This window comes from Geotrypetes seraphini, chromosome 10, assembly GCF_902459505.1.
Source record: "Geotrypetes seraphini chromosome 10, aGeoSer1.1, whole genome shotgun sequence".
NCBI lineage: Eukaryota > Metazoa > Chordata > Amphibia > Gymnophiona > Dermophiidae > Geotrypetes > Geotrypetes seraphini.
In genome coordinates, this window is record NC_047093.1 from 79,892,412 (window position 1) to 79,916,185 (window position 23,774).

Below are 23,774 nucleotides of genomic sequence, written 5' to 3' on the forward strand. Positions count from 1 at the left end.
AGCCGACCGGAAGTCTTCCCCGATGTCAGCACTGATGTCGGAGGGAGGGCTTAAGCAAAGCCCTCCCTCCCTCCGACGTCAGCGCTGACATCGGGGAAGACTTCCCGTTAGCTATGTGTGCAGGGGCAGTGCAGGCAGGAAATAGAAGACAAGCCTCGTGGCTCGAGCTCCATTTTGCTGGTAATTTGTTTGCAGATGAGGGCTGGGAGGCGGAACACAAAAGGGGGGAGGGAGTGCGTTTTTGGACACAAGGCATGAACTTGGGAAATAGGATGGAGGAAGGGAGGGAAAGAGATGCAGAGGTGGGGGAGGGAGTGCGTTTTGGACACAAGGCATGAACTTGGGAAAGAGGATGGAAGAAGGGAGGGAAAGAAATGCTGAGGTGGGGGAGGGATTGCGTTTTGGACACAAGGCATGAACTTGGGAAAGAGGATGGAAGAAGGGAGGGAAAGAGATGCTGAGGTGGGGGAGGGATTGCATTTTGGACACAAGGCATTAATTTGGGAAAGAGGATGGAAGAAGGGAGGGAAAGTGATGCTGAGGTGGGGGAGGGAGTGTGTTTTGGACACAAGGCATTAACTTGGGAAAGAGGATGGAAGAAGGGAGGGAAAGTGATGCTGAGGTGGGGGAGGGAGTGTGTTTTGGACACAAGGCATTAACTTGGGAAAGAGGATGGAAGTAGGGAGGGAAAGAGATGCTGAGGTGAGGGAGGGAATGCGTTTTTGGACACAGAAGGCATGAACTTGGGAGAGAGGCAGGGAGGGAAAGAGATGGTTGTGTACACGGGAATGGAAGAAAGGAGAATTTTTGGTCATAGGGAGGGAGTGAGGTACAGATGAGAGGGAGAAATAATGTGGTGGAAAGGGAACAGTGGGACAGATTGAAATGGATGCAAGAGGGAGGAATGTTGGACATAGTGGTGAAGGGAATGGAGGGAGAGATGTGGCATGGTGCTTGAGAGGGGTGATAGAAGGAGAAATGTTGGGCATGGGGTTGGTGGGCAGGCACAAAAGATGAGAAAGGGATAAATGCTGGACCATGGTAGGAGGAACCAATGAACAGCAACAGAAGAATTTATAGAAGATGGGAAAGCAGAAAAAAGAAACTAGGACTAACTTTATGGAATAAGTCTCCAGACAACAAAGGTAAAAAATGGAATTTATTGACTAAAATATGTTAGAATTGGGAAATGTATATAGCAGATGTCTTTGTATTGTGTTCAAAAGAAAAGGAAATGCATTTCTGGTTTTATTTCTACAGTGTTGAAGTACTTGCTGACCCTTGCTGTGACTGGTAGGGATCCCCAAGCACCGCCAGCAGAGGACCTCCTCTAGAGATGGCCAGAGCTCCCCTCCACCAAGCACAGCAGTCGCTGGCAACATCCATGAGCCACTGAGGTGCCAGCATCTGTGACTCAGGGACACTACTGCTGCCTGCCAAGCTTGGCAAAAAGGCCAACTGCAAAGGAAGTCCTCAGCTGACAGCTTGGGGGCTCTCATCAGCTGAGTATTTATATTTTATATTTACATTAGAGGCTCTGGTAGAAACCCATTTACAAAGTATGTATTCTTCCCAATTAATATTTCCAAATTAATAATAATAATAATAATAATAACAACTTTATTTTTCTATACCGCCATAGTCAGGCGACTTCTAGGCGGTTCACATTGTAAGAAGGCTGGACAGTCAGCGAATGATAAGGAGCCTAAAATAGAAAAGTTACATAAACAAGGTACATATTAATTTAAGTTCCATGGGTAAAGAATACATGAAAATTGGAGCTTCCTGGGAGATTGAATAGCGTTTACGGGGGGTTTGTTTTAGTTTAAGGGCGGTCTGTTTTAGTCAATGAATTTGTCAAATAGGGCGGTTTTTATTACTTTTTGGAATGCATTGTAAGTCAGTTTGGGTTCATTTATGCAATTTCGCAACCAGACTTCTTGTCTATTCGCTTGGAACATAAAGGTTCTATCCAGGAAGGATTTGTATCTGCAGCCTGAGATCTTTGGATAGGCAAAGATGTTTTTGTTTCTGGTAGTTCGTGTGGGGTTGTGCAGAACGAAGTGAGTTTGCAGGTAGGAAGGTGCTAGTCCCCAGACTTGTTTGAAACAGATACATGCATATTTTAATAGTATTCGCGCTTCTATTGGTAACCAGTGTAGTTTTTTGAAGTAGGGGCTGATGTGTTCTTTTTTTCTCAGTCCAAAGATTAAGCGAACAGCGGTGTTTTGTACTAATCTTAATTTTTTTTACTGTTTTTTTTTTTGGGAATACCCAGGTAGATGACGTTACAGCAGTCAAGGAGGGATAGGATCAGCGATTGCACCAGCAACCTGAAGGATGTTGGTTCGAAGTATTTTTTTATGGTCCTTAGTTTCCATAGCGTGTAAAAACATTTTTTCACCAGTAAGTTTGTGTGGTCATCCATGGTTAGATAAGTATCTAGAGTGATACCCAGTATTTTTATGGTATTGGATATTGGGTATTCGTGGTTGTTGATTTTTAAAGTCTCTTTGCTTATTTGTAAATGGGTCTCTACCAGAGCCTTTAATTCAGTAGCATAATTAAATGAAATAACTATTTCTGAAGTTTATAGGGACGGGCGGGGATGGGGGGGGGAACGGAGGGGATTCCTCGCGGGGACTGGTGGGATTTCTGTCTCCGCGCAACTCTCTATTTTAGATGTACGTCCTTTAGTTGCTTACCATGCACATATCACCTGTGGTTGTTGTCCACTAATTCACATCTATTTGTTTGAGTCTTTCATTTTATGTACTTTATTATGTATTATTTTAGCATTTTTATATTTTTGGTTATTTCCATTTTTATTCATTAGGACCCCTGATGAAGGAGTGTTAACCGAAACATAGATCGTGTTGGGTTCCCTGGTTTGTACTAAGCTGGTGACACTAACCACAACATATTATTGTCTAAAAAAACTGCATCTTGTACCTCTGTCTGTAGTTTGTTTTTGTGTGTTCTGATAACTACAAACTCAATCCAGAGAATCTGTGTCTTCTCGCAGTCAGAGCTGCCCTAGGAGCACTGGGAACCTATGCAGGACCGAAAGTCTCACAATCTGGATAAAATACCCAAAAATAATAAAAATGATCTCAGGGCAGATCAGAAAGACCACCTACCAACTTGCATGTAGAAAGAATAACTGAAGAGGATCTGGAACCGAAGAAAATTTAAATCCTTCTACACAAACTTGCAGGTGGGGATACATAACCCACTTGTTAAGACTCCGGTACCCTTTATACCAGAAATAAAGATGACATCATTTCTGGGTTCTAGGAAGCCTTGAAGGATCTTTTGTTTCCCCAAGACTTTGCTTGAAAATTGGATCTGCCTGTTATGTGCGTCTGCATCAATTGTGTTTATTTTAACTTTTGTTTTATGTTATTGAATATTGGCCAAGAGGAGGGTTTGAAAAGATTTTATAAATAAATAAATTTTAAAAATGTTTATTCACACCTTCAAAAAATTTAACAAATTGGTGAGGCAAGATTTCCCTTGGCTGAATCCATGTTGACTAAACCATCTGGCCATGTGTTCCAACGATTTTGTTCTTTATAACAGTTCCTATTATTTTGCTCAGGGCTTACATCAGGCTGATTGGTCTGTAATTTCCTAGATAAACTCTGGAACCTTTTTAAAAAAAAATTGGTGTTACATTGGCCACCACCCAATCTTCAGGTATCATAGATGATTTTAATGAGAAGTTGCAAGGTACAGTAGACTCTCAGTTAACTGGCACCCATGGAAATTGAGACGCCGGATAAATATAGTTTCTGGTTGCTTGAGAGTTATTATTTAAAATAGGCCTAACTAATACTATACCCCATACTATACCATAAACTGTTCAAGACAAACTACTGGACACGTGTTAGGCAAAGCATGGGTGTATTCAGATGTGGTGTGCCAAGTTTATACTTAAATTTCCACCAGAAATTGATTTTATTTTCATTTTTATTTAAAGTATTACAGCATTTCTTAGATTTTTTTCTGGTTGCTTGAGAGTTCTGGTTAATTGAGTTTAAGTTTATTTGATTTTTGATATACTGTCTATCAGAAACTTCTAAACAGTTTAAAGTTTAGTTTAAAAAAAATAAAATAAAAACAGTATCAGTTACAGGTAAGGTAATAATCGACTGATACAAAACAGAAGAGCTAAAGGAAAGAAATACAATGTAATAAAAAAAAAAAAAATAGAGGAAGAAGAGGGAGGGGTGAGTATGGATTATTCCTCTCTTGAGTTATTTTCTCATACATTAACATAACATAATTCTTTCTTTATATACCGCACAATGCCTTATGGTTCTAGGCAGAGTTCAGAAAAAACACAATTTGTTTTTGAGTTCCTTCAGTATTCTGGGCTGTATTATCATCTGATCCAAGTGATTTACTGCTCTTTAAACTTGTTGACTTGGTTTATTACATCTCCAAGTTCAACAAGATTAGGTTCAGTTCTTCTGTATAGTTACAGATATATAATGATAGACGTATATCTAATATTTATGGAGAAAATGCAACTTCGCTGTAACTGTAAATGTAACTTTGCTGTAAATGTACAGTCTCTTCATCTGTTAACCGCATAGAACTTCCATGGTAATGCGGTATACAAGAATAAAATTATTATTATTATTATTATTAATGCTACTAAAATATAAGTTGCAGTAATACAGATTTCTATTTTACACAACCATTACACAAAAATTAAACACCCACCTTTCTATACATTGTGAATATGAGGTGGCATCAGAGGCATGCGAGCTCCACCTTGAATCAACAGCACTGACATAAGGGACATAATCTATATAATAGAAAAGGTAAATAATTGTCATTTTATATTATGACATGAGAAACGTGCTTAAGTGATGGCTCCATGAGTAACATTCTGTAATGCCAAGAATGTGGTGAGGGGGGCATTGCATTCAGGAGCTTCTCAGTTAATGGGGAGTATTACATAGTACTTCTGGCATTCAGAGGGTGTAAAGCAGTGGTCTCAAACTCGCAGCCCGGGGGCCACATGCGGCCCGCCAAGTACTATTTTGAGGCCCTCGGTATGTTTATCATAATCACAAAAATAAAATAAGAGTTTCTTGATCATATGTCTCTTTAGCTATAAATAACAATATTATTATTAAGCCTTAGCCAAAAGGAAAGATTTATAAACTATAAAGAGTTTTACCTCATGCAGAATTGTCAGTTCTTTAATAAGACATTAACTATTTTTTTCTGAGGCCCTCCAAGTACCTACAAATCCAAAATGTGGCCCTGCAAAGGGTTTGAGTTTGAGACCACTGGTGTAAAGGGACCCAAAATGCTAATGAATATCACAATAACAACTAGTAGAAGGACACCACAGCAAGCAGCTCTAGAAAGAGCTGCTTAGCACATTACTATATATGGAATAAGAATAGAAAAAAATGTTTGCATGCGCTTCAGAAATGTTATTACATTAGAAAAACAAGTAGGTGAAGTTAATGACAGGAACTTGAAGGAGCAAGGATTACCCAGTATAATCCTGATATGAAACTTATCCCTTGTGTACAAGCAGAAGTTTCAATTGACAGGAACAGAAATATTTACCTGTAACAGTGATGGGCCTAGTGGTGCTTCCTTGGGAAGCAGTGGCTTGAACCGGGTCTGTGGTGTGATAGCCAGTTCGAGAGGATCTGGAAATTGCACCCCACTTGGAAATGATTGGTCCATCGCTAAAGGGAATGATAGGATCTTCTTCCTTGGCTCTCCTTTGAGCTTCAAATAAATTTACTCGTTTCTTAGCATCACTACTGTTGAGATCCTACATATTAATGAACAAATTTGACAAAAAATAAATCACTATATTTAACATAATGGGAACAAAGAGGATGGAACATTCTGCATGTTAAACATGCCGATAGCCTTGCTGAAAGAAGGTGCAAGTTTAGGCTAAACAAATATTTGTAAGTATACTTTTCTAAAGTAAAAGCTTCCCTAGGTTATTCTCATAGTTTAATTATAGTCTTGCACAGAAGGCCTTTTCCAATTATCCAGTTTGCTGAGGTTGACATGGTGTGGATGTGCACTGAAAGCAGAGCAAAATTGAATCCAGGGCTTTCAGTTTCAGCCAAAACCAAATCTGCAGTTGACATTTGCCACTTGGTTTCGACTAGAACTTAAGTTGAAAAACCTACTGCCTCATCAGTAGAAAACCTATCTCTTCAGGCTGCAAACCAACTCAGCCTTCCCTGGACCTACCTTTGAAAAACCCTGATGATCTAGTGGCCTTTTTGAAGCAGTTCCACAGTTAAAATGGCCGCTGCAAGGCTGCCATGGAAAGTCACAGCAACCATTTTGACTACAGAGCTGGCAGAAGCTAGAGTGACTTGGGATCATTCCTGCCCTGAAGATACCACTAGACCAGGGATCTCAAAGTCCCTCCTTGAAGGCCGCAATCCAGTCGGGTTTTCAGGATTTCTCCAATGAATATGCATTGAAAGCAGTGCATGCACATAGATCTCATGCATATTCATTGGGGAAAACCCGACTGGATTGTGGCCCTCAAGGAGGGACTTTGAGACCCCTGCACTAGACTATCAGGGCGTTTCAAAGATAGGCCTGTGGAATACCTATGGATAGGGGGAGGGTAGAGTTGGTGGATGACCCAGGGAGGTGGTAGAGTTTCTGTGGTAGGGACAAGGATTTCAGTGTCAGCCAAAAATTCACTTCCATTTTCAGCTGAAACCAAGGTATTGCTGAATTTGGATTTTGAACTTGTTTTGGCACCACAAGAGAAAACCAAAATTTGTAAGGCATGATCAGGAGCAGGGAGGTGATTACCATCATAGCAATAACACTAAGAGGTTCAGTTTTAAAAGGGATTTGCAACTAGCCCTTGATCACTAGAGTACTTATCTCACTCGGGTATGTGCCCAAGAGATGAAGAGGAAGAAATGATTAAATACATACAGTACTAGTCAATTGAACACCTAAACACCTCAACACACTTGTTTCAATAGGGTTGCAAATTGGTTGAATTTCAACTTGTGAAATAACCTGTGGCATGTGGTGACACTTCGTGGGAGTATTTAAAACAAAGAAATAGAAACGTAGAAACATTATGGCAGATAAAGGCAAAATAGCCCATCTAGTCTGCCCATCCGCAGTAACCATTATCTCTTCCTCTCTCTAAGAGATTCCACATGCCTATCCCACGTGTTCTTGAATTCAGACACAGTCTCTGTCTCCACCACTTCTTCCGGAAGACTGTTCCACGCATTTACCACCCTTTCTATAAAAAAGAATTTCCTTAGATTACTCCTGGGCCTATCACCTCTTAACTTCATTCTATGTCCTCTTATTCCAGAGCTTCCTTTCAAGTGAAGAGAGACTCAACACATGCGCATTTATGCCACGTAGGTATTTAAGCATGTCTATCATATCTCCCCCTCTCCCGCCTTTCCTCTAAAGTATACATATTGAGATCTTTAAGCCTATCCTCATATGCCTTATAACGAACACCAAGCACCATTTTAGTAGCCTTCTTAGGGACCAACTCCATCCTTTATATATCTTTTTAAATGTGTGGTCTCCAGAATTGTGCACAAAATTCTAAATGAGGTCTCACTAAAGTCTTATATTCTGGTGAGACCTACTCTATGGCGTCCGCGCTGTTTCTGCTTATCTAGAGTGATTGTTGGTTTGTTTTTGTTCTTACAGGCTTGCCATTTCTGAAGACCATTGTCATACTGAGAGCCCTCAAAAGCCTTTCGAGGGTTCCTACAACTTTGTGATGTCAGATCACGTAACCTCCTCCATGTATGTCAGCTGAGTATTTAAAATCTACTCTGTGGTGTTTGCACCTAAGGAGCGCAATTAAGGAGCAGGTTGTATTCCTTGGGCTTGCTACTTAGGGTGAGTGATGAGGGGCGACCTCACATAGTTTATCTTCCACATCCTATCCACAAATGAAAGTATGTTTTTTACCTATCTTATTTGTAATCTTTGATTTTATTCATCATTTCCGTGTTTTTCCAAAGGTCTGTCGATAACATACAAAGTTGACATAGTCATACCTATTACTGTTTTCTGGGGTCATCGTCCAACACAAACTTTTGCGACAGACAATATACAAGCTAGTTTTTTGATCCAATGCACTCAGACTCCTGAATTTCATTCAGCCTCTCGAAAATGGGGTTTGGTAAAGTGTAGATCCATTAAATATAAATCTTCAGTTAACCTGGATCTATTTTGTTCCTATCAATTGGATTTTTTGTGTTTAACTGAAACTTGGCTTAAATCAGGCATACTTATATGCCTGTCTCCCCCCTAACTTCTCTGTTTTTTCAACATCTTGATCTGTATGTAGAGGAGGAAGACTTGCTTTTATCTATTCAAATGCGTTTTCTGCTGATTAATTACTTATGTCAACATTATTTTATTCAGAATCCTTATCGATTAAAATTTATCTCCTTGTATTCTTGAAGGGTCTTATGTTTCCCCAAGACTTTGCTTGAAAATGGGATCTACCTGTTATGTCTGTCTGTGTGTTAATTGTGTTTATTTTAACTTTTGTTTTATATTATTGAACATTGTATACCGGGGTGCTCAATAGGTCGATCGCAATTGACCGGTAGATCGCCAAGGCAAAGTGAGTCTATCACGGAGCCCATTCCGGGCTCCGTGATAGATTCACTTTGCCTTGGCGATCTACTGGGCCGATTAGCCTTCCGCTCCCCGATGTCAATTCTGTTGTCGGAGAGGAAGTTCGGGCCAGCCAATCGCTGCCTGGCTGGGCCGGAACTTCCTCTCTGACGGCAGAATTGACGTCAGGGAGAGGAATGCTGGTCAGTCCGAAGCAGGGAAGCAGGGAGAGCTTGGGGCGGTGGCGGCTTTGGGGCCTGTTACCTGATTGCGGCGGCGGGAGCTTGGGGGCATGTTCCCCGATGGCAGCGGCAGTGGCTTGGGGGAGGGGAGGGAGAAAGAAAGAAAGGGGGCAGGCAGGGAGACAGAAGGAATGAAGGGAAACAGAAAAAAAGAAAGGGGGAATGAAGAGAGAAAAAAAGAAAGGGAGGCAGGGAGAAAGAAAGGGCAGGGAGAGAGGAAAAAAAGTTGGGGGAGGGAATGAGGCCTGGAGGAGAGGAAGCATACAGGCTGAAAGAAGGGAAGAAAGATTGGATGCACACTCAGAAGAAGAAAGTGCAACCAGAGACTCATGAAATCACCAGACAACAAAGGTAGGAAAAATGATTTTATTTTCAATTTAGTGATCAATATGTGTCTGAATTTATATCTGCTATCTATATTTTGCACTATGGCTCCCTTTTACTAAACTGCAATAGCGGTTTTTAGCGCAGGGAGCCTATGAGCGTCAAGAGGAGCTTTGGGCATTCAGAGCAGCTCCCTGCGCTAAAAACTGCTTTTTCCAATACCATAGCGCATTTCACATTAGACAATGGGCTCAGAGTCACTCTGGCCTAGGGAACACTGAAGCACCCTCCTGGCATACTCTTGAAAGACTCAAGTATGGTGCAATACGTATGCAATACCTGGCGGGATCTTTACTATCTCAAGCTAACAAAGCAGATCTTATCCTTTCTTCTTACAAGACTGCCTTGATGGGGGTTGACTCCTCCTTAGATGTACGTTGGGAACAATCCAAGCTCATCCTCCTTTGGAACAACATGAAATTCAAAATCCAAGAATCTCCTGTCTCCTGGTAATTGTGGCAACAATGTGGCATTCGAACGATTCAGGATTTGATGCTGTAGGATAAGTGGATGAACTTTCAGGACCTTACCCATAAATGGAATCTCCCAGGTAGTAAATACTTCAAATGGGTTCAGCTGAAGCATTGTCTCAAGAAATCCATACCCGATGCTCTTGCCTTGACAGCTCAACCAAGTATGGCTGCTATACTGAGTAAATTTTCTAAATTGAATAATAAAGCCTCACTCTGGTATAAGTTATTATAGAAATATAAATATCATATGCCTATAAGTACAGAACTCAAATGGGGCAAGGAATTGAACCTTCCCTCGGATGCTATTGATTGATCTTCTATTTGGCTTCAATTGTTCAAGTCCATCAGATCTGCCTCCTTACTGCAATCCATGTACTATCTGCTACATAGAGCTGTTTGGACGCCTATATTGCTAATAAGATTGATTCGTCATACTCCTCCTGTTGTTGGTCTTACCTTATGTCCCTAGGCACCCTGGAACACCTTCTATTCTCTTGTAAATATCTGACACAGTATTGGGAGAGAGTATGGCACATCATATGCTCAATATTGGACATTTCTGAACCTCTTATATTTCAAATAGTCATCATGATGACACATGGTCTTCACTCCTCACTTGACAAGCAAGAAGGCAGACTACTGACAATCATGTTATCCTTAGCTATTCAAAACATCTTATTCTGTTGGAAAGATCTTTCAAAGATTGATTACCATGCATGGTCGAACAACTTGTGTTTAATTGGCAAATATGAAAAGACATTGGCTGAAAGAACTGCAACCCTTTGCAAATTCAATAACATATGGTCTCCTTTACTCAGATATTGTAATGCGTCTTGAGCTGATGCATTTGTACTGCTGACATGCCCACAATCTTCCTTGTTATGTACACATTGTTTTACGTCTGCCCATGTATATTACGATGATATCACACATGTCTACTGTACCAACTATGAACATTGTGTCAAAGCTGTTTTCTTTATGCTTTTTCCTCATTGTTTTTGTTAACCCTTGTTTTCTTATAAAACTCAATAAAACACTTTAAACTCTAAAAAAAACCTCCCAAAAACCTGCTATTGTGGTTTAGTAAAAAGGGAGAGGGTATTTGTCTATTTTGTCTATTTTTGTCTGGTTGTTACTGAGGTGACAGTGCACAGAGTCATCTGCCTTGACCTCTTTGAAAAACCCCGGAATAGGAATGATAATTAACATTTTCTCAGCATATAGTGTGCTTTTTTAAAATGTTATTGTTGGTAGATCATTTTGACTTGGTCATTTTAAAAGTAGCTCGCAAGCCCAAAAAGTGTGGGCACCCCTGTTGTATACTATCTTGAATGATATGGCCAAGAGGAGGGTTTGAAAAGGTTTTATTACTTTACTGTCTACCTATGTTAACATCCGATTGCTGGGACAATTTATTTCAAACCTTAGTGGATGCGGCTTTAAATTTCCCAACTTAAATCATTTTTTCAATTTGTATGATGATAATCCCTTAGATTCTAAGGCAAAATGTTTTCTGTGATTAATGAACTGAATTTGGTTCAGCATGTTTATGCTCCTACTCATACTCATATTGCAGGAAATTGTCTAGACTTCGTTTTATCCTTCTCCATGAATTCCTTTTCTTGATCTCCTTTCTTATACGACTCTCTTAGTTGGACTGATCATTTCTTGATAGCCTTTTCTCTAGAGTTTTCACTTAGTATGGAAGGGCATAGAGGACCGAGAACCCCATTCAAGAGAAAGGTTAAGAGTGCTTTCTTTTCACTTTGGGGCCATCACAACATTTATAAGGTACTGGTGCCGAAACCATGTACGCTCTGAAGAAATACAATTGGTGCCTGTATAACCTGCACTAGCACTCCTGATCAAGTCAAAGAGCGAGCAAACAGCAGGGGAAACCCCTGAGCTCACAGTTGAAGCAGGCTGGCTGAGCAGGTCCCTGCAGGATCCACCTGTCAGCTGCAGACTGAAGTCTGCTCCTCTCATGCAGGCTAGGCAGTCACTGGAGCTGATCAGGGGACAAAATCCTGTGAAAAACTGCAAAAACTACATGAAAAACAAAAAAGAAGGCCGAGCAGATCAAGTTGCTTCTGTAAGTTCACTTGCAGAAATAACTGACTAGGGGCAGCAGGGAGAAGGAGGAGGTACTGAAAACAGTAATCAGTATCTCCTGCAACAGAATCACGGGAGTGGATGCAAGACCCTTGGTTCAGCATACCACTCCTACTGCAATGGAATACAGGAATACTGGTAATCTGTAAGCACTAAAAAGTCTTGAATATTGGACAAAAAAATGAAAAGAAAGAAAACAGATGCAGAGCAGACAAAGGATACCTTCTCTGCTCGCTTGCAGAAGGAAAAATTGATCTCAGAAGGTAAAGCCCAGAAGAGCAAGAGGACATGAAAGAAAGATGCGACTGACATCTTTTTACAGATCTTGCGTGTGAAGATGCATTATCCATCTGTTCAAGACTGATGTACTTCTCGCACTAGAAGTGGGCTTTCTAATTCTTCACTACCTCAGGTACAAACTTAGGGACTCTTTTATTAAAGCTTAGTGCATTCTAATGAAATTAGAATGCACTAAATGTTAAATAACCCATTTTATACCTATTGGCTTCTTAGGATTTATCTTAATAGGATTTAGGATTTAGAAAAAGGGCCTCACTGATTGCAAATCCCCTGGGGACAGGGAAATACCAATTGTACCCGACTAATTTACCTAGGCTTACTTCTGAAAAAGGTGTGAGCTAAATCTAAATAAATCGTAACAAACAGGAAAAGTCATGCAAACAGAATGCCTGGCCTTAGGGCTAGATTTACTAACCTGATTTCTGTGGCCGATTCCAGCAGGCCCGAGCAATTCACAATAGCAAAAAATTCTAATGAGGGCAATCAGAGGAACGCCCCCCTCCGCCCGCACGGATCGTGTGAGATCCTGATAAATGTGTAGACTATCTGCTTTCCCTGCAGATGGTCTGCGCATGCGTTTTGTGTCCGTTTTGGTTGTTTTTTTTCAGGCCCTGACTCTCCTGCTCTCCTAGGGAAGGGCAGAAACCCATACTTTCATGCATCATCCTTTTTTAACTCAAAAACTCAGAGACGCTTTAATAACCGGCCCTTGAAAACCTGCCTCCCTTCTCAAAGCATTCACATCATAAAGATTAATGAGAAGCTCGATCAAGTTTACCATTGGCTGGACACTAACAGATTGGCACTCAATATTAACAAAACTAATGTGATGCTTTTTCCATGGAAAGATAGTTCTAAACTTGTTTTTTCTATTTCTATAAAAAATGTCCCCCTACAATCAGTTAACAACATAAAAATTTTAGGGGTGATTTTTGATCATAAGCTGACTTTCCATGATCACATTAGTAATATTGTTAAAACAACCTTTTACAGGCTGCGCCAAATTCGTTCACTCTCACAATTTTTATGTTCAAAATCCCTTAATATTCTCATTCACTCTTTGGTGATCTCTAAAATTGATTATTGTAATGCCCTTTTTAAGGGCATTTCTCTGAATGAAATTAAATGTTTACAAATTATTCAAAATGCTTCCATTAAACTTATAACTAAAACTAGGAAATTCGACCATGTAACTCCTCTTCTTAGGAAAGCGCATTGGCTTCCTATATCTCACCGGATAACATAAATTATGCATACTTACTTTTAAATCCCTATTTTATAAAACTCCAGCATTCATCTATAAATTATTAATCCCTTATACTCCAAATAGAACATTGAGATCCAATGAACAAAATCTATTGACGATCCCTTCTCTTAGGGTTATTAATACAAGACGGCAATTTATTTTTTCTGTTACTGCACCTCAAATTTGGAATTCCCTCCCTATTTATTTAAGGGAAGAGCGCAATCTGGAGAAATTTAAGAGTAATTTAAAAACTTTTCTTTTTAAAGATGCTTTTGATAATTAGCTAACTAGTTCGCTGGTTACATTTTTAATTCCACTGTACAATATTAAGGTTTTTTGTTTTCCCTGCCTTTTGTTTTTTCCCTGATTGTCTTACTTTCCTTTAATGATTTTGTATTTCATTCTCCTTTATCCTTTTGTTTATGGTTTGTTAAGTTTGTCTATTAGTCCGCTTGGACGTAATATATTACTAAATATTGTATTGTTCCCCAAATATTGTAATTTTAAAATGTTCATCGCTTAGAAATATGATTAAGCGATTAATCAAAAATTTTATTAAACTTGAAACGGCACCGGCAGAGCTGACTCCTGTGTCGGTGGTGCAAACATTTGTGAAAACAGGGACTTCGGATGACAAATCAACACATAGACACTACACAGTTCCAGAAAGCCCAGTTGAAAAAAATTCCGGACTCTTCAGAAAGAAAGCGCCAGCTTCTGGCACACATTCCTTGGGAAGAAATAGATATAAAGCTGGCACATTTTATTTTTCTACGTTGGCGGATTTTTGTTATGCCGTAATATAACCTTGTTTTTTTACTTTTATTTTACTTTTGTAGCCCAGCGAGCCCTTGGTTTTAACCTGCTATAAACCCACGGGTTAAAACCACGGACTCGCAGTGCGGGAAAGGGCAGGAGAGATTCGGGGGAGAGCAGGGCAGCGATTCAGGGGAGAGCAGGGCAGCAGGCAGGAGAGATTTGGGAGGTGATTCGGGGGAGAGCAAGGCAGCAGGAAGGAGAGATTTGGGGGGCGATTCAGGAGAGAGCAGGGCAGCAGGCAGGAGAGATTTGGGGTAGTGGAGAGCAGGGCAGAGAGCAGGATGGCAATGGAGCTGGAGAGTTGGAAAGGACGTCTGCGACTGGTCCCCAGCAGTCGCTTCTTGGGTTGATCGGCCAGCCCAGTCGGATCGCAAAATTTGTTTCGTGAATTGGGTCCCTGCCTATTTTGCATGCTGTTCCCCTCATTTGCATGCACGGATCGGAAGTGGATCACAGGAGAGGTTTGTAAATTGGGCCAGAGGGAAATTGGGTAGCAAAGGGGTCACAAACCGATTGGTACATGATCAGTTTGCTTAGTGAATCTATCATATACTGAACAGATACCAAATACAGAATACGTGACCACAAACTAGAAATAGAAATATATAAGTAGAAATTAAAATGAAATCTCAACAAGCTTTTCCTTCTGCACTGTGCTAAACATAAAGATAGCAGATGTCACGGATGGTGTTGGGTGGAGATACAACCAGGGCAACTGTCCTCGAACCCCTCTGACCAGAGGGAGTCCCAAGTCTGAACCTAAATAAGGCACAGTCTAGTAGTGGGTTTTAGAGTGCCCAGCAATATCTAAACTCCAGAAATATATTCCAAAAAATGACATTCTAATCACTAAATAGAAAACAATTTTTCTACCTTGTCTGATCATTTTATTTTTCTAATTGTATTAGCCCTAGTCTCTAGTTTCTTTTTGAAGTGGAGGAGTAGCCTAGTAGTTAGTGCAGCTGCTTGAGAACTGGATACAATTCCCACTAAAGCTCATTGTGACTCTGGGAAAGACACCTTATACATTTTTTGTTTGTATTTGTTAGCCTTCACTTATGCCCCAATTGTTCATAGAAATCAAAGACAGGCTATCACTTCTCATTAAACTGAAAAATTATGCTGGTACTATTGTACATTCCAGATAATGAAATGAGATGAACAAGTGTAGAAACAGTTTCTTACCGTTAATGCAGTATTTGAATTGGCAATAACATCCTTGGGCTCTGAATCAATAGAATTTATACAGCTGCTGATGCTACTGCAGGACCATGGTGAATACTGGGCCAAACAATCTCTGCCTTTGAGTTCAGGGGCAGTCAAATTGCTCACACTTTCTGAAAACTATTGAAAAGAATCAAATATTTAAATTGTGGCATTTCATAAATGATCTATTTTCATAATGATCCATGTTATGCTGCATCATTTTTTTTTTGTTTCCCTCCCAGTACTATACTTAGTTTATTAAGAGAGTAATTTTCAGCAACTCACATAAGTTACAGGTGGGCTAGAAATAGTTTAAGTACATACATGGTCAAGACACATTATTATGACCACTGCCTATCTTTGACATCAGAGATACACAACCAATGAATGAATATACATGTCATGCACAGACTTCATGGGTATATAAGGTGGGATGTCAGTATAATTACTGTTGCTGTTATGGTGAAAAAGCGCAATTTATCAAGACACTGAAGGCGGCATAATCATCAGCTACCAGGGTAAGAGTGGCAGCATTTCAAAAACGGCCAAGTTTGTAAACTGTTCACAGGCTGCTATGGTTAAATTGTACTGTGAGTAGATGAATGGAACCTTTTTGACGACCCAACATGGTAACTGTGGGACATCACGAGCCATCAATGTGAGAGGTTGGTATAGGTCGATTGGCACGCTGCCGTGGAGCAACTCACCATCCAAACAAACCAGGGGGCTTCCAGATGTGTGTCCAAAATGACTGTGCAGCAAGCCCTGTTGCAAATGTGGCTCTGGAGCAGAAAGTGACTACACCCATGCTCACGAGGTTCATCACAAAAAACAGCTGCAAATTGGACAAGAGTACCGACATTGGACTTGCATCGACTAGCAGAGGGTTGCTTTCTCTGATGAGTCATGGTCTTCCCCAGGGCCAATAGGATCTTTCAACAGGACAATGAGACATGTCATACCACCAGAATTGTTTGCAAGTGGTTTGCAGAGAACGACCAAGACTTCCAGCTACTTCTCAGGCTTCTGAATTTCCCAGACCTTAACCCCATCAAGCACATTTGGGACCACCTTGATCGATATGCTCAACCACTGGATCCACCACCACGCTCCCATCAGCAACTGTTGGATGCACTGTAGTCTGCATGGCTCCAGATACCTCTAGCAACCACCCAAGCATCTTACTGAGTCACTCCCTCAGCATCTGGCAGAGGCGGTTATTCTAGACATTAGCAGGTGGTCATAATAATGCGACTCAACCATGTAAATAAGTTTGCAGGATACTGCATATATGAGAAGTAATGCTTATTCTTAAAGTCAATTTATGGTTCTAAGTTTGTTCTGAAAGTTGCTCTAGCAAACTGCCCACATGCAGTTGGTGCAAGGTGCAGGTGGTTTTGCTATGAAAAATGTCCTTGCATGCTTTTTGAAATCTAACATTGGAGGCCACCTCTTTTCTTCTGACTCCTCCAAAAAGCAATCTGAATTACAGAGCACATTTAGAACATCCAAGCACTGCAAAAGTTCATATTCTCTCCAACATTCCTCTCTCCAAAAGAAGGAAGAGGCAGAAACTGATCCACATGAAATGGAGAAACTACCTTTGAAAGAATAGATGGAACTGTCTGAAAGAAAACTCTAACCTCTGTAAACTTTAGAAATGGATCCCTGCAAGATTACTTATAGTGCAGAAAATCTACACATTGAAGCAATGGCCACCATGAATGATGTTTTCAAATCTTTAACAGTCACTGTCTTCAAGGGCTGAAAGGGTGGACACCTCAAAACTTTGGAGCACCAAGTTGAGATTCTATTTAGGGCAGACGGAATAGACTAGAGCAGGGGTGTCAAAGACCCTCTTCGAGGGCCACAATCCATTCAGGTTTTCAGGATTTCCCCAATGAATTTGCATGCACTGCTTTCATTGTATGCTAATAGATCTGGATTGCAGCCCTCGAGGAGGGACTTTGACACTCCTGGATTAGAAGGTAAAGGCTGCGTATCCCTTTTAGAACGTGAACCACATCAGGATAAGAAGCCAAAGTAGTCTCTCTAAACACCCTCACAAACATTCCAAATCTACCTGCATCTTCAATGATGCCAGAGACGGACCTTTTTTAAGACCCTCCTCTAAAAAGACGAAAATATGAAACAGAGAAACACAGAAACATAATGGCAGATAAAGGCCAAATGGCCCATCCAGTCTGCCCATGTGCAGTAACCATTATCTCTTACTTTCTCTAAGAGATCTCACGTGCCTATCCAAGCTTTCTTGAATTCAGACAGTTTCTATCTCCACCAACTCTTCCGGGAGACTGTTTCATGCATCTATCACCCTTTCTGTAAAAAAGTATTTCCTTAGATTACTAGTGACCCTATTATCTCTTAACTTCATCCTCTGCCCTCTCATTCCAGAGCTTCCTTTCAAATGAAAGAGACATGACTCATGCGCATTTACACCATGCAAGTAAGTATTTAAACGTCTCTATCATATCTCCCTTCTTTCTTGCCTTTCCTCCCAAGTATACAGATTGAGATCTTTAAGTATGTCCCCATACACCTTATGATGAAGACAATGCACCATTTTAGTAGCATTCCTCTTGATCTTTTTGAAGGTGCGGTCTCCAGAATTATATACAATATTCTAAATGAGGTCTCACCAGAGTCTTATACAGGGGCATCAATATCTCCTTTTTCCTACTGGCCATACCTCTTCCTATGCACCCTAGCATCCTTCTAGCTTTCACTATCACCTTTCCAACCTGTTTGGCCACCTTAAGATCATATAACCCACAAAAAAATCCTCTCTAGAAATCACAATCTCAATATATTCTCACCTTATGCTGATATAATGAAATATCAATATAAATATACATTATAAATATCCTTGAAACTTTATTATTAACATCATAAATTCAATAAAAAAAAACAACACACATACACATAAGTAACATACAATACAAACATATATAAAAGAACAATCAATGGAACAAGGCAAATAAATTCAAACTAAATTTGCAGACTTGATAGTCAAATAATTCAAAAGTCACTTAGTTCAAGTAGATTCAAACTTCAGCTTGAAGGGCATCCGAAACCAAGCCAAGATGAAAAAGAATCCTGAGCCGTCCAGCAAAAAAAGATCACGCAAAAACAGAAAAAATATATAAAGACCAAATAATTCAAGTAGATGGTCTTTATATTTTTTTTTTGTTTTCACGTTATCTTTGTTTTGCTGGACAGCTCAGGATTCTGAAGTTTGGATCTATATGAGCTAAGTGACTCTCAAGCTGAAGCCGGATCTACTTGAGCTAAGTGACTTTTGAATTATTTGACTATTTATCAAGTTTGCGAATTTAGTTTGTGAATTCCTTTGCCTTTTTCCATTGATGGTTCTTTTATATATGTTTGTATGGTATGTTACTTATGTGTATGTGTGTTTTTTATTGAATTTATGATGTTAATAATAAAGTTTCAAGGATATTTATAATGTATATTTATATTGATATTTGTTTGATTTCATTATATCAACATAAGGTGAGAATATATTGAGATTGTGATTTCTAGAGAGGATTTTTTTGTGGGTTGTATGCATTCATATTTAATTCCTCTTTTTGTTTTTGAATTTAATTTCTCTCAGCTGTTGTGGTCACCTTAAGATCATCACATAAAATCCCCGTTCATCACATACACACCCAAGTCCCGCTCTCTTGTCATGCACCTAAGTTCTTCACTCCTTAAACTGTACCGTTCCTTCAGGTGTTTGCAGCCCAAATGCATGACCTTGCATTTCTTAGAATTAAATTAAATTTTAGCTGCCAAATTTCAGACCATTATTTAAGCTTCGCTAGGTCTTTCTTCATACCATCTGGGATGTCTACTCTATTGCAGATTTTGGAATCATCCACAAAGAGGCAAATCTGACCTGACTGCCCTTCAGCAATTTCACTTATAAAAATGTTAAAAAGAACAGGCCCAAGAACATCTCTTTCCTCAAAGCAATCTCCATTGACCACTACCCTCTGTCGTCATCCACTCAACCAGTTTCTGACCCAGCCCATCACTTAGGAGCCCCTCCCGAGGGCACTCATTTTATTTATTAAATGTCTGTGTTGAACACTGTCAAAGACTTTGCTAAATACACCACATCTAGTGCATACTCTATATCCAATTCTCTGGTCACCCAGTCAAAGAAATTGATCAGATTTTTCTGACAAGACCTACCTCAAGTGAATGTATGCTGCCTTTGATCCTGTAATCCATTGGATTCCAGAAACTTCACCATTCTCTGTTTTAAAAGCATTTCCATTAATTTGCTTACCACAGAAGTCAGACTTACTGGTACTTATTTCTTCCTTACTTTTGTGTAGAGGGACCACATCCGCCATTCTGCAGTCTTCCAATACCATTCCCGACTTTAGATAAGCATTGAAAAGGTCAGTCAGTGGAGTCAAGCTGGACATAGGTATGACAAGCAAGGTGATTAAATTTGCAGATGATACGAAGTTATTCAGAGTAGTGAAGATGCAGGGGGATTGCGAAGATCTGCATCGTAACATAATCAGGCTCAAGGAATGGGCATCGACATGGCAGATGAGGTTCAATATGGACAAGTATAAAGTGATGCATGAAGGTAACAAAAATCTCATGCACGAATACAGGATGTCTGGGGCGGTACTTGGAGAGACCTCCCAGGAAAGAGACTTGGGAGTTCTGATCGACAAGTCAATGAAGCTGTCCGCGTAATGTGTGATAGCGGCGGCAAAAAGGGCAAACAGAATGCTAGGAATGATAAAGAAGGGGATCATGAACAGATCGGAGAAGGTTATCATGCTGCTGTACCGGGCCATGGTGCGCCATCACCTGGAGTACTGCGTATTGGTCGCCGTACATGAAGGAGGACACGGTACTACTCAAAAGGGTCCAGAGAAGAGCGATGAAGATAGTTAAGGGGTTGGAGGAGCTGCCGTACAGCGAAAGATTAGAGAAACTGGGCCTCTTCTCTCTCTAACAGAGGAGATTGAGAGGGGACATGATCGAAACATTCAAGGTACTGAAGCGGATAGACTTAGTAGATAAGGATAGGTTGTTCACCCTCTCCAAGGTAAAGAGAACAAGAGGGCACTCTCTAAAGTTAAAAGGGGATAGATTCCGTACAAACGTAAGAAAGTTCTTCTTCACCCAGAGTGGTAGAAAACTGGAACGCTCTTCTGGAGTCTGTCATAGAGAAAAACACCCTCCAGGGATTCAAGACAAAGTTAAACAAGTTCCTGCTAAATAAGTACGTACGCTTATAGGGTTGGTCTCAGTAAGGGCGCTGGTCTTTGACCAGAGGGCCTCTGCGTGAGCAGACTGCTGGGCATGATGGACCACTAGTCTGACCCAGTAATGTCAATTTTTATGTTCTTAAGACAGCTTACACATTGGACCACTCCCTCTGCCTTGGTAACATTTTCTGTCTGTACAGAGACAGAAGCTGTAACCTGAGCATCAGCTTTGGTGACACGACGTTTCCCAACCATACTGTGGTTGCAGAAGTACTTACACCTGGAAGAAGAGCAGGAAAATCCTACCAAAGCAATGCCCTGTTCCTGTAAAGTGGGTATTCCCCTTACCTGTGTACCAGGTTTTGAAAACATGCCAAACCCACACTGTGGAAGCAGAACACTTATTAGCTAACAGCAAGGTAAAAATGACTTCCTCTGAATAACCTCTTCTCCTTAGGTGTGACCATTCAATAGCCATGTCATATAACCAAATTTGGAGAGATCCTATATGATCATGGGTTCTTGGGTTAGGAGACTTTTCTCCTGTGGGAGGCAAAACAGCTGATCAATCCGAAGATACACTAGATCTGCAAACCAAGTTCTTCTGGGCCAGTGTGGTGTCATGGATACTACTCGAGTGGGCTGCAATTCATTGAAGGACTCTGTTGAGCATTGTGAACAGGGGAAAATGTAAAGGAGGTCCTCAAGGCACTTTAACATTCTTCCCAGTTGCTATGAAACTGACAGTCAGGCTATTATAAAGTGAAAACCTGCCGGTGATAATTTTTATTCCCCAGGATTGAAGGAATCCTAGGGAATGAGAATAATCACCAGCCGAGAAAGTCTACTTGTATATTCTAGATTTCTGCTTGTGTGCCACTGAAAGAGCTAGCAGATTAGATTCTACCCAATGCAAAACAAAACTCATAATTGTTGTACTTTTTGCTTCTCCTTGCCTGCTGCTGAATTGTCAGAAAAAATGTGAACGTTCCTGCAGAATAGCAGGGCAAAGGACTTCAATGATTTTTGAGCCACAAGGAACAGTAGTTTGTTGGCTTACCAAGAGGCCTTTGTGAAATACCACCTCCTTTGCACTGATTCTGGCAGTGGATTACCCATTCAAGTGGATTGCCACCAATTCATAATGCCTCTTGCCCATGACTTTGAAAAAGTCTTTGAGTTGTTGCTAATTCAAAGGGCACTGCCTGAAACTGGAAGTGGAGCTCCAGAGCTGTAAATAATAAAAATACCCTTATGAGTTGGCCCTATTGGTCTAAAGCCGTCAAGAACTCTTCTGGGCACACTGCTGCAATCAGTGTGTAGGGTCTCCATTCTGAAATGCAATACTCGGAGTCCTTGATTTTCTGCCTTGCTGTCCAAAATTGGACAAACCTTTCCTTCTTTCTTTGGCACTGCAAATATGGAACATCACCCTATGTCACATTCCTTCTCAGGAACTGTTGCCACTGCCCCGCAAGGCTCAGAAGTTCTGCAAGATGAACGGAACTTTTTGTCTTTCATCAGGAGTATGACATAGGAAACAAATTAAATCTGCGAGAACTTGCAGCAATCAATCACTAGTGGCTCTCCACAGGGCAGGAGTGCAGGAAAGTCGCTCCTGCTCTGGTTCACCACTGGACCACAGAGGATTGTAAAAGATATGTGGAGGCGGGAGGGAAGTAAAGGAAAGTACAGTTGGCCAGGACAGAAGGCAGGAGGGATCCCTCCTGTCCCGGCCCACTGCTAACTCATCAGGTCTTAGGCAGGCCCGGCGGAGGCCTGTAAGGCATTGGGAGAGGGGACAGGGCGGGGGGACAGGGTGCAGAGCCAGGGAGGGAGGAAAGGGGGCTGGGTGCAGAGCCTGGCAGGGCAGGGTATTTGAATATCAACCCCCCCTTCAGATTTATATTCAAGTCAACCTTTTTTCCTCCTTTTTTTGGGGAGGGGAAGTTAGCTCTGTTTATATCGAGTATATATGGTAATAAGATATGATTTTGCAAAAGAATTTCAGAGCACTTTTTGCTTATCAAGTTGTAAACCAATGAGATAAGTGACAGTAGTAAAGTCTCTTGTGCTGTGACTAGACCAGACATGGGCAACATCAGGTTTTCAGCTGCCCTTGCACACCACACACAGCCTCAATGATGGTTGCCTTATCGAGAATAGCCATTAAATGTGCTCAGCTGGTGGTTCCATGTCTCTTTTCAGAAGAAAGAAGTGGCTCATGAAACAGTCATGCACTGGCCCAAGATGCTATTCTCGACACTGAAGACACTATCAGCAAATCCCCATCTTGCTCAAGCTCTTCTGAGTTGCGGGAAAACAAAATTAAACTGTTCTCTTTAATTCAGTGCATCTTACCTCTGCCAGTTTCAGCTCTACTGTGCCTTTAGTTTCTGCCTAGCTGGACTTTATTACTATTGGGCCAAGGCATGGTGGGGTGGGGAAAGGGAAGACAGACAGGGGGAGAGAGACACCAGAAGAGAACAGACAATTCCTCCCCTTTTAAAAAAAATTCAACTGCAAGGGACCTTTCTTCACAGAAACTTTTCCAATTCTACTAGGATACAGTTCTCCTTTTGGCCCAGAAGCTTTTGACCAGATCCTTCTAAGAACTGCATACAGAAGTGCTGGAGCTACACAGTGCTTTATACAGAAGAATGCCCAGCACTGTATTCTCTGTCTCCACACAACCCACAAGTCCTGGAGTGGGAAAGAAAAAGCCCTTCCCCTTTGTTGGTAAAAGAACCCATGTATTCAAGGTATTTTTATTCCATACATAAAATGGCAAGGCTAGAGCTGAGGGAGGGAAGAATTGGCAGGAATGTGGGCCAGTCTCTTATTTTCAAAAATAATTTCTATAGAGTTTTTTTTTAAAATGGCATGCAGGCCTACAAGTACAAACTATACTCAAGACTGGAAGCCCTGCAAATGTGTTAAAAACTGCCTCTTAAATGATTAAATAAAAGTGGCAGGCAAGTTTATTTAGACTTTGTTTTGCCTTCTCTCTCATTTTCCCCTTGCCCACCTAGCGCATCAAGGTAGCACAGGTACCATTGTGAGCACCAAGGAAAGTCTCCTCCGACACTAACTTTAG

At 40.8% G+C, this 23,774-nt stretch overlaps 1 protein-coding gene across 3 annotated transcripts in view; it reads right to left on the reverse strand.

Moving 5' to 3' along the window:
* The window catches only part of RC3H2 (ring finger and CCCH-type domains 2), a 219,623-nt gene that overhangs the window by 26,941 nt on the left and 168,908 nt on the right, over nucleotides 1-23,774 (reverse strand). For all 3 annotated transcript variants that reach the window (XM_033961628.1, XM_033961629.1, XM_033961630.1), the window contains 3 exons: nucleotides 15,393-15,551; nucleotides 5,596-5,809; nucleotides 4,732-4,816 (listed from right to left, as the gene is read on the reverse strand). In XM_033961628.1, coding sequence (XP_033817519.1) covers nucleotides 4,732-4,816; nucleotides 5,596-5,809; nucleotides 15,393-15,551 — 458 coding nt within the window. The remainder of the gene's footprint in view (nucleotides 1-4,731; nucleotides 4,817-5,595; nucleotides 5,810-15,392; nucleotides 15,552-23,774) is intronic.